Source organism: Acyrthosiphon pisum, chromosome A1 (genome assembly GCF_005508785.2).
Source record: "Acyrthosiphon pisum isolate AL4f chromosome A1, pea_aphid_22Mar2018_4r6ur, whole genome shotgun sequence".
Taxonomy (NCBI): domain Eukaryota; kingdom Metazoa; phylum Arthropoda; class Insecta; order Hemiptera; family Aphididae; genus Acyrthosiphon; species Acyrthosiphon pisum.
In genome coordinates, this window is record NC_042494.1 from 144,196,325 (window position 1) to 144,211,685 (window position 15,361).

At 36.2% G+C, this 15,361-nt stretch overlaps 1 protein-coding gene across 1 annotated transcript in view; it reads right to left on the bottom strand.

The window, feature by feature from the left end:
- Positions 1-1,637: 1,637 nt before the first annotated feature.
- The window catches only part of LOC100168447 (homeobox protein abdominal-A homolog), a 33,991-nt gene continuing 20,267 nt past the window's right edge, over positions 1,638-15,361 (bottom strand). Inside the window, exon 3 of the mRNA XM_001944594.5 lies at positions 1,638-2,304. Within this exon, the coding sequence (XP_001944629.2) occupies positions 1,856-2,304 (449 nt within the window). The 3' untranslated portion in view covers positions 1,638-1,855. The remainder of the gene's footprint in view (positions 2,305-15,361) is intronic.

The following is a 15,361-nucleotide window of genomic DNA, read 5'->3' on the forward strand; positions in this document are numbered from 1 at the left end:
TTATGTTTAATCATTAATCTCAAGAAAGATTGTAAAAATAAATTAAATATTAATAAAGCATTAATCTAGATATATATTTACACAAGTGTCGGGAGGAAATACTTTACTCGGTAAACAACAGGATGTATTCGGTATTATTTTCTTTTATGTATTTAACTCGTTAAATAAACCCTACACGATGAAAACTATAAACAAACAAATTATATTATAATATATTACGCTTAATGATAGAAGTAAAGAAACAATATTTATCTAGGAATATGGTCACAAAAAAGAACGAGCTAAACGATATCATCGTGGTAAATGTATTAAAAACTAAAAAAAAAAATAAAAAATATCGATCACAACGTACGGGGTAGAGGAAAATAATAAAATAAAAACGTAATAGATATGAACGAAAACGCTTCGGTGACAATAACGTATACAAACTTGAACCAGAAGAAATCGGCGAAAAATGCGCCGTTCGGAAACTTAAACGAAACGAAACGAAAAATGATATCGAACAGGAAAAAATAAAAATGAAAGTCGTACACCGAGACACATGTTATTATATGGCACATACGCTCCCGAATCAGACATAACAAACAAAAAACATAAATGGATAAAAAAAAAAAATCGTGTCATTACAAACGAAACAATATCATGTATATATATATATATATATTATATAGGTATGAGGTACATAATAATATAGTATGATAATAATAATAATAATACTTGCAAAGTATAGGAACAACGTCGGCCGCCGTTTGAAAATACCTCGGGAAAATGTATTTAAAAAGCGGGCGCCCCGGTGCAGCGATATCCGCGAGTAGGTACCGAACAAATAGTACAACCAAGCTGTACCCGTGTGGTCGGATTGGGTGCGGACTAAAAAAATATGAATAATTTCCCTCCACGCACCGGTTTGGGGTTTGTACATGGCAATGGAAATCTGTCCGATTACGGGTAGGTACTGCAGGTATACCTCTATACAGTATAACCCTCGACACCGACAGAACGTCACAATTATATTTTCGCCGTCGTCCGACCCGCGATTCCGTTGAGGATACCGGTCGTTTTTGACGTACACATTGTTTACGAACGGATTTTTTTTTATACTTTTGTGCGGGCGCGCGAATCGCGTATACGATATTATAAATTATATTATTATGTATTATCAGAATGTGTCAAACAATAATTTGTCGTAAAACGAAGAATAAAAACAAAAAAAAATAATAAAATAAAGTAATCATCATATTATATTATTATTATAATAATATTATCAATATAATTTAAAGAATATACATAGAGAAAGCAATCGCCGCGCAAAGCAACGGATGTGATAACACTTATTGTATCGTGGAATCGTAGAGCGCCGGCGATCGAGGGAAGCGATTTTTTTAATTCTCTCGAATCACCAGTGTTTGTTTTTTCTCGAATATATTAATGTAAAATATGAGTAAGAAAAGGACAGTGAAATGTAGGCCTACGAATATGAAACTCGCGTCGTTTCTTGTATTGAGAAAAATAGGTACTATTTTTTCAAAATATTTCTTATAAGTTAAATTTTTTTTGCCATTTTTTTTTTTAGTCATTAATATTATAATTAGGTATTATTTAAATTAAGTCTATGAATGTAATATATTATATAATATGTAAGAATAGTTTGTATATAGATAAATATATATTATAATATATATTTATAAATTATTTACGTATTTTTCGAATCGAAAGAGAAATTCTATACAATTGTCGCGAAACAATAACAATAATAATCATGCGACACGTTATTATAATATTAATCATTATTATTATCATTTATATCATTACTCTATTACTGTGCGAAACGTCGTCGCGCGATCGATCGCACTGTTTACGTTTTGGCCTTGAGCATGTCGGCGGACCCCTTGTCCAGGCCGCCCATTTGAAGCTTGTGCTGTTCGTGCGACATCTGATGGTGTGACATTTGCTGTTGCTGCTGCTGCTGTTGCTGTTGCTGCTGTTGCTGTTGCTGCTGGTGCATCCCGCCACCACCGCCTCCCACGTCCATTTTCGTGTGATCCTGCTTTTTAGCCTGCTCGTCCCGTTCCCGGCGGGCCTGCTCGTTGATCTCCTTAACGGCCCGCAACTCCTTCTTGAGTTTCATCCGTCTGTTCTGGAACCAAATCTTGATCTGGCGCTCGGTCAGGCACAGGGCGTGCGCGATCTCGATCCTCCGCCTCCGGGTCAGGTAATGGTTGAAATGGAACTCCTTTTCCAGCTCCAGAGTCTGGAATCTGGTGTACGTCTGCCGACCGCGACGACGCGGACATCCGTTCGGACCTGTGGACAAAAAAAATGACAAACAGGCGCTCGTTAAACGTTCTACAGAGTGGTGGTGTGCTTATACATTATAGGCGGAGCAATATCCGCTCTTGGCTCTGACACAATTCCAGACAATCCTCCTATATGTAGAGGACTGAATGGAAAGTGGCGTAGAGGATTGAATCATTTAAATCTTAACTAACCCGTCATTCGGGGAGAACAATATCATTTAGACTAATCAATTTATAGTGTCGCCATTGGGTGGCTGATTTTTCGTATGTGTCAATAGGCATATCACATTATTATAACTGCACACATGGTTACTGCTAATAATGAGTTAACAATGTACTGGACGATTGATCGCGAGTTCAAAACGAATGTGCGCAATAATAGTGTACGGTGTATAATTTGAGCTTGATTGTGTCAAGTTCTAGTGACACGCCTTGCAGTGTGAATAACACCGAAACACCGGCGTGCATCAGGTCCGGATCGAATAGACTTCCTAACCCATATCGCTGGGCCGCGTAACATTTTGGTCATTTTAAGAACAAAAAAGTTGGCATAGTTTTTTTTGGACGTAGGTGACACAACCGAGCTGGACTAACAATATCCAGGTATTTAATAAGAATATTAGTCGATTAAATCATTAAATATTGTGACCAAATCCGACAGTTAAATTAGATTTTCCGCTAAAAACGAGTACAGAAAATATAGCCACTCGGACGACCTCGAGACCTATACCCCTACAATGACTATCGAGGCGCGTACACCAATAACTATCAATTTTCACCGGAAGGCGGAAACAGTGAAAAACTAACGTGGTCATCACGCCCAAATATACACACATGTTTACAAAACAAACATGAGTATAATATTATGACGTGTATTTTTTGATAGTATACCTCGTATACCGGGTTTAAACACCAAACGCCATCGTCGTTTTCTCGTGTAAAAATATTACCCACAGTTAATCTACACAGACTTTAAAGATTAAACACGTATGCCACTCGTTTAGATACGAGGTATAGAAAGATTAGTACTCGGTAATATAATAATTATATATAGTTTTATATAATTCGTAACTATATATAGGCATTATCTGGAGAATCAGAAAAACAAAAACTGATAAAGCGTCGAAACTGAATTATAGTTTATGTTTTATAAAATGTGTTGTTTAGGCTATAATATTATGTAATAAGTAATTACACGTAACATGCAACACAAGTACCTACGTGTTTTCATTTATTTATTCATATGGATATATGTAATATTGTCCAGTTGGTTGGCAACATTATTACACACTGAGTTATATAAAATCTCTATATTATAATATATTATATAAATATAAAATGATTATATATATCCCAGTTGCAGTACCCATATAAAGAAGCGTGTGTTAATCAGAAGGATGTTCAATTCACAGTGTATAAACAACTACTAATAACAGTGCGATAGTCGTAACAACAACACATGCGGACATTTCGAAATAAGAATTATATTTTGAACTGAGCTGCGTTGTTAGTATACCTATATGATAATAAACTATATTTATCAGCCATTGTTACATGGCAGAATACGAATTGGACGCATTATATATAAAAGTACACGTGATCTGAAACTGTGCTAGGACGTCGCCGTCGGTGGTCTAATGCACGAGATCGATATGAACCAGAAAGACTTCATTGCTGTCTACCTGCAGGTGGCGATAAATTGTTTAAGACCCCATTATTTATTCGGGGCCCACAACGGGGTCGTAAAAAATGTTAGACGTGCAGTGTTCTGTCGTGTACCCACCCATGCGCGTCTATGATTTTTAAGGCCAACGTTTAGCCAAGGACTGCAGCAGTATTAAAGGCGATCAAAACTCAAAAAAGTGACTGTGGTTAGAAAAAGGTCACACGCGCGCTACGCAAGAGCGTACGAAGCCTGCGCAGGTTCGCAGGTTCGCGTATCCTTCGGCGCAGGCCTCTGCAGAGACGAAAAAATCGCTACAAATAAACGATCGATCAAAATAAACAGTATTGCAACAGACACCCGACACGTAGGGGTGGTACGGGGACAAGAGTGGAAGTACCTATTAATACGTATCCATTATTATATTTCGTATAAAATAATATGTCAACTACATAATATTATTATAACATAGAGAGGACTTGTGCACTTGTACGATTATTTACCAACATTACGATATTATTATAATGGGCACGTGTATTATAAGTTATAACTCATTCGCGGAGTTATCTGCAGCAGCAATGTACAGCACGGGTGTTTTGTACGTGTTGAGGTGTGCGACGGCGACAATAATTATTCCAACACCCGCAACCGCGTCCCTGCCACGGCCGCCGCGGATGGCCGTCTCGGGAATTCACCGCGCGCTCTTTAATGGCGCCACCACCAAGGGCGGAGACTGCGGCGGTCGCCATGGTTACGAACCGGGTACACCGCCGAGAGGGTTCTATTTCTCTCACGCGGTCTCTTTCTCGCTCCATCACTCTCTCTCTCTCTCTCTCTCTCTCTATTTTACATTCTCTCGCTCAAATTTTCATATCGGCCGCTTACTGCACGAAAGTATTTTCGTCGTACGCGACGACCGCCGAGTCCGTCTTTCAACGGGCCAGCTTTTTTTCCACCTCCAGATAACCGTATGGTTATATTACACTTTAATTATTTTTATTATTATTTTGGGAAACGCCAATCGCCGAATAAAATAGAACGAAATAGCTATATGTAATCCCAATCGATCGCAGAGGACAAGGTGCACACCAATAACGCTGGTTTAAAATATATTATATCGCCTACCCGGGTACTTACCTACAATACTATAAAATACAATTTTGGATATCATTACGCATGTTAAGCACACTACCACCGATCGTCGTGCGTATAATTTTATTTCGATCCGATTTTAGATTTTATCGCCGTTTATACGCGCGCACCCGACTTGTTTGCGTTTTCGTTGTGTCTACCTGCATTTATTTTACACTGCACCGCACCGCGATCGTAGTGGGTATGGGCATTACAATAATAATATTATGTCTTTTTGCAATAATTTCCAGCCCGGCCACCCAATTAAACGAGTCCGAGTTCTATTTAAAATGTATGTTACCATTATTATTTCGTCTCGCACGCGTTATAATAATACCGCAGACCTGTGTATTAAAAAAAATATATAGATGTATATTCATAGGTACAATACGCCAGAATCATAAACGCGATTAAATTATAGGTAGGTATTATACGTTTCGTCGTCGTCGTCGTCGTCATCGTATGTTATTTTATCGCAGTTAAATTTTCGACGCCCGAGCACGTTTTGAGAATATATTAAAAACGTTTATTATTTATCGACGACGACGCACGCGGGTTATTGTTTAAACGAAAAACTCCCGCGGCCGCAGCATGACATGCAGTAGTCCGTGTTGTTGTGGCGATACGGGTAAATGGGAAAGTATATAATATACCTATAACCTATTATAGAGCTACCTATATCATGAACCATATAACTATGTGGCTACGTGTTATATATTTTTATTGATCCATAAAAGTATATACATATTTGCGTTCAGCAGAACCAATTTTGTGAGTGAATTGACCGATTCATTTTGACTGCAAGTTATTACAATATCTAAATTTTAACATGCACATGTACATATCTCGATTAAAAATTGAAATATATCGTAAAAAACATATAACATTGCAAACTCTTGAAAATAGAGTAAATTTCATATCACGAGTAAAGCGTAGACCTATTTTGGGAAACCGTAAAAAAAATGGATTTCATCGATTTTAGAACTTTTCGAACAGTTTCTTTTATTTTTCGGGAGTATTACTACTTGACCCGTGTCACGATCAGCACGTGCTAAAATCATATTTTCGTTTGAGGACATTTTCTTTCGGAAGACGCTTATCACGGTCGTTTCTGCGTAAACAGGTGATTACTTTGTTCAAAAGAATTATTGTTTAGCATAGGAACTTCCATAATATTTTATATTACATATAGTCAACTATAAATTTATGTATCCAAAATACCACACACATAATATGATAATAATTGTCTCACCTGCAGCACAGAACAGGTTTCGCAAGATTAATTATTATTAATATTACATTTACGTATAATAATTTGCGAACATTTACAATAATGTTTTTCTACATTATTTTGGTACAATAATTTCGATTTACAGTTGCTGTCGTTGTTATTATTAAACATAATATCTTTCTAAAAACTCTTTAATGTAACAGTAGGTATATGAAACAGTTAAATTAATTCAAATCGAGACGTAAAACCACATGTCTCCCGCAGCATGCCGTCTCTCGGGCAAAAAAATTTAAAAAAACAACAACACAATCACGGACGTCCGCAATAAAGTTCAAACCGTATTAAGTCCGTTAAGGCATACTACCTACCAATGATCACAATTCTTTATGACGGTATTTTATATACTAGTTTGTTTATAAATAACAGATTTCAACAAAAGCAAAATTATTTGATATTCTAGTATTTTTTTTAAAAAATGTACCTAATTAATTATCCGCTGTACGCGACCGTACAGGAAACACGACCTTATAGATTTATAATAATGATATATATATATACGTACATACAAAGTACATTATTATTACAACACACGCAATACGTGTTCCGGTTTACTCGTGTATATAGTTTTCTCGGTTCGACTGATTTAAAACGAAAAATAAAAGTCGATTTGTTTGCACGTCGGACAACTTCTGTCGTCAGATTATTTTAACGTTCCCATATAATAATATGCTGGCAGCATCAGACTGTACATTACGTAAATAAAATTATATATATATATATATATATATATCATATTATTCTGTCCCCCACCCACCACCGATCTTTGCACAGTAAACACATGACGCGGGGCCGCGGACCGAACTAACCGAGAACTCTATTTACATAATAGTTTTTTTTTCCCGAACGTTTTCTATATCTGTGTACACGAATAACTACAACATATTATTATAATATTATGTATATAGAAACAGACTTCAGCGAGGTGGTCGTAAAACGATATACACTGCAGCAAATCGAGTTGATCAAAGATTCGGAACGACGGATGATAACGATCGCTGTCGTCCGAAATAAAATTTAAACAATCCGAGAGAACTTAACTAGATTTTTGATGTTATTATAATAATAATATTATATACCTTATACCAGATCTACTTAGGTACGAAATACTATAAGTATAACGTAGAGTTTCTCTACTCGACGACGACGAATGTGTGAGCGCGCGCGGTGACGTCGTTTTATAGTTCGGGCGGGATTTACGAAGCCAATTTTTACTACGTCATATAGGTAGGCACAATAATAATATTATGATTATATTATAGCGACAATCGTATTTTGAACGACCGTCGTGCAGCCAGCCTTGTTTTGAGACGATAGCGCGTAACTGCGTACGATCGAAAATATGTAGTAAGTACGTCGGAATTGACTTGGCGCACGTATATTGTCTAGAAAAGTCTAGAAAGACGTTCCCGAAATGCGTGTACCTATTACCTAGGTACTTATTACGTCCTATTATAAAAACGAATGGATAATAATAATAAATAATAATAGCAACGATGAAGATAAAAACAATAATAATTATTCGTAAGAGTTAAGAGTCATTCAACGACGATAACCGAACGAAAAGTACGCGTTTATAGCGTGCGAATGTTATTTGCGAATTGTTACTGCTGCGTAACACGAGTTTATTTTATTTTTACATCTATAATGACTAACTCGTGCGTATGTGGCCCATGTTTATATATATTTAATACAGCCGCAGCCAACGTTTTATTTCAATAATTTTACATAAACCCACACGTAGAGGTAGGTATATAATATGAAGGTACTATATACGTATATAGAGTATGCAGTAATACTATTAGCGATAATAATATATCTACGTCCAACATAGTAGACGGTAAACAAAAATATGTTCCAATATTTCGTTCTAAATACGAGTAAATAAATTGGTAAATCACGTAACGATACACCTATACATTATGACTGATGTGCTTATAAGCTATGCGTATAGATACTATAAAAACGTTTGTTGCCAAAAAATACCAAATTGTGTCACGTATAATAATATGTAATTGGGATGCGCAGAATAACAAACAATAAAGATAATATAGTGTATAATATATGGTTGTACCGAAAAGAGAAGAAAATAAAAATAAAAAAAATAAAAACATTTAATATTATTTTTTCACATTATTACTGTTCGCACATACAATCAATCTAAATACTAATTTCGAGCGTTGTGTGACGGAACTTTGACGTCACGTTAGGTCGTCGACGTCAAGAATTTTTACTATTAATATTACTTTATTTATTATTCATTTGTCGTAATTATCGAACCGCATTTTTTTGTAATTATAATTACCTGCGAGTTGAATAATTTTGACGATCGTAATATTTTCCGCAGTTGTAAGTACCTATAATATGCGATTAGGTATTAAAAAATATCGAATTACATTCTGCGCATAATATTATAATATAATAGTACCGACTACCGACACTAATACCTATAACACATTTAATCCAACGTTAACGGTATATCGACATTTAAATGACTGTCGACCTAACCAAACAACAATTACAAATAGCAATCACTCGGAGCTTATAGGTATTTAATATGTCGATTAAAAGTCAAATTTCATGGTTGGGAAACATCGTGTCTCAATAAACGTAAACACATCAAATGTCTATTTGAGACTGTAATATAAATTGACTGTGGGTAATGTTTTATTAACGATACACGACATTATTATGGTATACTGCCAGTAAACGATAATAATAATTGATGGTCGATATACCGTATAACAATAATTTAACAACATGATGGCTGGCAATGCTGCGCAGAGTTCAACGCATGCCAAACTATACGACCAACCACCTCTGTTTTTAGATCGAATTTATTATTATACGTTTCCCTTTTATAGATACCTACACTCACGGCATTATTAACGTCAGGTGTGTAATTTTGTGCGACCTAATCCGGACTTAAATCTTCATATACAGTGGAACCTCAAAATGTCAGTCTCAATAGACCAAAAAAAAAATCGACATATTGAAACTTTGCCTAAGTAATTTAAAATAATATGTGAATGAATCGGGACTGACAACAAAATTCGATACTGAAACAACGAGATCCCAAGGTTCCACTGTATTACCAATAATATCGACCAATTGCCTTATCTATATACAAGGATATAACATTCGTAGAAACTTTAAAACATAGTAGCCTGCAGTAATATTATTAATTATAATTGCGAAAATCCATATTATTACCAATTTATTATATTTCTGATAAAGATATTTTTTGAACAAAATTTATCGATTTTCCGCCAGTCAAGATTAACTCATTTTACAAATAAATAAACGCGACAAGCGTTGTAGTCGTCACTCGTCCTATATTATTGTTATATATTTGAGACCACGCATATACACGTATCAGTGTATAACGACTTCACAGTGGAGTCACGTCCGCGTAAGTACAGTACACGCACGCAATTATTATATTTCGGTGCCATTAAATTTAACGGTCGCAATAATGATAATAATGATGATAAAAATAATGATAATAATGCGATAATAAAAATAATAATAATAATAATAATAATTTAGTCGTAGCGGCGCGGCGGCGGCGGCGGCAGATGCGCCTAGCAAAGAGAACGCGATAAGACACAACCGCCGGCGTTTTCTCGAATACGATATCATTATTATATATTTTACCTTATATTATATTCTCTCCTGTACTTTTATTTATCGTTATTATTATTATTATTATTTTTTTAATTAAAACCAACGGCCCCGCTCACGAGAAGAAGTAGAATAGAAGGATAATGGAGAAAAACGAATAAGTAGGAGAAAAAGAAGCAATTACATATACCTACCGCCGTGAGGGTGTGTTAGCGAAAAAGGGGTTGGAGAACGCGAATAGGTAATATAGAAGGTTAGGGCGTAAGGATTGTACGGTGCAGGGGAGATGACTTGGAAAAAATAGGGGAAAAGGGGGAGGACGCGTCGTTTAATTGCACTTAACAATAAAACGCACCCTCGCGCGGGCGCGCGTGCATGTGACGGTGACGCCGCCGCCGCCAGTGTTTCTGATGAAATTACCCCACGCCGGTTTCGCCCACGTCGTTGCCATTATAATATTACCACCGCTTTCCCGCTCAGAGAAGACCGCCCAAGAACCCGTCCATTCTTCGGTACGTTTGCACCGCCCTCGGTCGAAGACGCAGCGGCGGATCTCCTCCTTTGGCCTTTGCCGCGGCAGCTTACGCTATTATTATTATTAATTTTTTACTTTACCGTATATAAACACAACTCCACGGCCGACCCACGTCAAAAAATATGTTAAAAAAATCAGAGTTAATATATTACACGTATATATTTGAGGGCTGCGCACGTCCACGGGACTACTGGACTACACTGCTGTTCAAATGATGTATAATAAATAACAATATAGTATAGTGGCTTTCGGTCGCAGGGGTAAAATACCTAAATATAATTTATCGTGTGGAGGTTTAACATATTATCTATCTACCCACACCTGTATACGTGATGATAATATCGACTATATAAATTATCTCAAAATGCTGATGGTCTGGCATGTAGTTTATTTTTTTATGTATTAATAAATGTATTTGAAATATATGTTTTCTTTCGGGAAAAAAAAATTTAAATTATTTAAAAATCTATATACCTATGGTAAACGAAAATAATCCCATGCAGTCGAGGAATTCTCGTCAAACAAACTAACAAAGTGTTATAGTCGTCGTACAATATACATAATATGTAGAAGTAGTACCACCCATGTATCCCATATATATATACACCCTGCCCACAGTACACGTTGTATATTATAATATGCGACTACGTTTGAGTGCTTTAATTTAGATGGCATGCCATGCATTCAAACTACATGTTTTTTTCTTATAATATACATACACTCGAAGATCGTAAGTTAAAACGTACATAATATATATCATGGGATCTAAACTATATATCTTTACAGTATAATAAAAATGACATTCACCTAGATTCTAGATCTTCTATAGCTCGCGCGACAAAACTTATAACACAAAGCTGCATATTATGTATAATAATATAAATTAAATGCTTTTCATTATTATTACCATTTTAAATACATAGGCAGACAAGGTACCTTTCGTAAGAAATATTATGCCTAACGTAGTTATATAATATTAAAACTATTAATAGCGTATATTATATCGTTGTCGCGATAGCAGAAGTTATTATATTGTACCTTCTTTCAAAAATATAATTTATTGTATTGGGTATTAGGTAGACTTAAGTATAGGTACCTATATTCGTCGAGGACAGCAATAATAACTAAAAATAAGTTTACAATTATATAAGTTAATTTTAACGGTTTATAACCGTAAGTACCTGTAGGGGGGTAGATTATAAAATGTTAATCGAAAAAATTGTATTTTCGGAAAACTATATTCAGTAGCTGCTGCGGTAGATCAATACTCAATTTATACTATACAAAAAACTTTTTGCCTATATATTGTAATGCAATATAGGTAGGTACACGTAGCCGTGTGACACAATATATATCGCCTATTATTCTTGGAAGTATATATATTATCGTGGGGCCTCTTTTTTTCTTTACATTTTTCGCACCTCATATTTCAATGATTGCGCTGCCATCCATGGGTCCTTCAAATTTAACGCGGTACTGTAGACAGACGATCATTTTCACATTATACTACACACACACACACACACACACACACACACACACACACAAAAGTAACTGTCAACATGAAGGTACATGTGTCGTGTATATGTAGCTCACCTCGCAGCTTCAAAACGCAATCCCCTGAATGTGCGCGCGGGGCACACTATTACTCGCGGTATATGGAGATGAAAAACGATATAATATAATATGCGTACCGTCTACCTATATATTATATAGGTACAGGCAATTTAACGTCATCCTTTTGAGTGTTGCTATTGAAAATTGCCCATCCGTCGCGCATACACATATATACGCACGTATATTGGCATCGGACTGCGAAATGGTACATATATCAGTCAACGGGCGCTCGTATATATATATAATGAAAAGACCCTCCTCTCGTCAGCGACGTACGTTTTCATCAAGAATTCGGCAAACGGCTCGGAAACGGCAATATCAATTTGCAACGCTGTAAACAATTCTACCACCCTGCCATCCCCCACATGCACGACAAGCCGCCCTAACCGACCATCCCTTCACCACGCGCACGACAAGAGGAAAAGCGAAGTTCGTCTTTCGAATTATTGCCATAACCTTTCTTGGCCCTTCTAGGAGCGGTACTTGGGACCACTGCAGTTTTTTTTCGATCTCATTCTATCAGATGCTGCAGCAGCAGTCTCACCTCTCAACCCAGCGGCGGCGGGGAACAATGGTCGCGAACAGATGGCGTATTTGGTGTATATTACACAATTCTGCCCTCCGTCGACGTTTGTGCGTCTATATATACATATATATATATGTTTGGGTGTGTATGTGTGTGTGCACACATAAGCAATGCGTATGCGGCGGCGGTACAAGGGGTGAGAATAACACCTAAGGGAAATATCGAGCTAGGGTTTCCTTACATACACTACAGCTATATTGTATTACAAGAACCGAGCCGAGTGGAAAATGAAATGAGCTCGTATTTTCCGCAGTTTCCCTGCTTCACGACACCTTATATATATAAACGCATATACTCACGCCGCCTCAAGAGCACCTGTGATCTTATATACATATACACGTCTAATATACGTTTCTCGAGAAAACGACTCTACTTTTTTCTGTTGACTGTTCTTTATGCGTACGCTCGTGTGTAGATATTTTTTTTATCTCCGTTTGTATGGAAAACGAGATCCGACATTGCCGAAGTCGAATACCAATATGGAATAACGTCACATATACATATAACATTAAATATATCAAAATATAGTGAGAACCTATACCTCGCATTCCTAAGAAACATAATATTTCAATACGATAAAAAAAAACTATACGATATTCAAGCTTCTATCATTATTTCAATCCACCTTCGTGTATAAATGTGTAATATATAGGTATACCTACACAGAATTTTATCAAAATTATTTCCTAAACATAGGCCTCGATCGGTACGTCGATCAAAATTTTAGTTTGAAAGTGGTATAGTAACTACACTATGGTTTAATCTTAAACGAAAAATTATATTATTACATTTCCAAAAACCTATGTCCAAAATTGGGCACGTTTGAAACGCTGCACCTGATAAACGAATAATGTAAACTATAATATGCACAGCGTGTCTGCGGAGTACCCGAGTTCTCTTTCATCCACCCGAAAATACCTATTGTTGTAGGTGTGTGCGTGTGTATAAATCGTTTGACCTACATAACAAATATTAACTCTTTATCGGAATCATAATATAACAATAGAAAAAAAACCACCGTATCGAATTTAACCACCTAACTCTTCTTTTTTTCCCGTCAAAATCAGGTCACGCCGCATAGCATATAATAACAGGTAAGGACGCCCGCCATAAAACCACACCGACATAAACACATAGTATTATGCACACAAAACCCTTTAATTCGATCACATATTCTAGTTTCATTGTGAACACGAGATACGGGTGAGAAGGAGAGTGAGAAATAATAATATCGTGTTTGTATAATACGTATGTAGGACATTGCAGGTATGAGGATAAATAAATTCCTTAGTAATCGTACCTACAAAATAATATAAATATAATCCATATAGAAAAATTACAGTTTCACGTGCATACGATGCAAATATACAAATATTACACGATTGGCGAACAAAAGTTTCAACACAGTCTTTCACCCCTTCTGTTTTCTTTTCAGTACAGGCATTTATCGACAAATTTATGAGCACGAGAGGGTGCAGTGTATCATAACGCATATATAAATAATATATATATGTACACGCGCATAATGTATAGATGTATTTTTCAAAAGACATTTTGCCAAGACCCCGAGACATTATTTTTACGCAACGATCTTTTGAACAGCGGAAATTTATACGGGGGATGTTGTACATATATATATTATATATGCGACGAGTGTAATATATTTTCTTTACGGAGGGTTACAAAAGGGCTACAAACGGGATGATAGACCGGGAGCCGCGCCCCCGCCAGAGATAACGGCGCGGCAAACGCTACAGTCATCTTCATGGCGCAATAACCATAATTCTTCGTTTATATTATTTTTTAGTTTTCGTTTTTTTTTCTCGTACACAATAAGAGGGTTCGTAAGGTTTTTAATTTTTCCCTCGTCTTGCCGCCCGCTCGAATATTATAATAACATATATATATATGTATACACGTATTACCAATAAGCCACCTCCTGCGGGGTGCGGGCGGCGCGAGGAGATTGCCGACAAAGCATTTTATTGGCGCACCGTGGTCGGTGATCTTTTTGGCATTATATTGTATGGAGACCCCATACAGCAACCGCTAGGCGTAAATATTTCATCGAAATCGATAGTTTGATGTGCTTTTTGCGTACCTACCTCCTGCTGCAGGACGATTCCCAATCAAAATATAGAAAGTACCTATGTAGTATGTATATTATAATTCACCCCATAAAATACACAAATAAAATATATTTACATAATAATATTATGGACAAATGTGTCGTACGTTACAGTAAAGAGAGACCAAATTGGACCAACACACTAAAAACGCATATTCCATTATTACACGCATCCTATTTTAATTTGTACATCGTAACTCATTTCAACAATAAAATTAGTCTTATTTTTATTTGGTATTCTCTCGTGGTCTATTTTTAAACGAAAGTTCTTCTCGATTTTATCATAATGTGGGCGTAATGGGGGACCTCTTTCAGATCTTGATTTTATATTATAATAATATCACAAACGTATTACGTGTATTATACATAATAAAATATTGTCGCATTGTAAAATAAATGTTTGACTTAGCATGTCTTGGCATGGCAAGCTGCATCACGACTTACGTCGAACGAAACACATTATATTTCAAAACCATGTCCCCCAGACGTCGC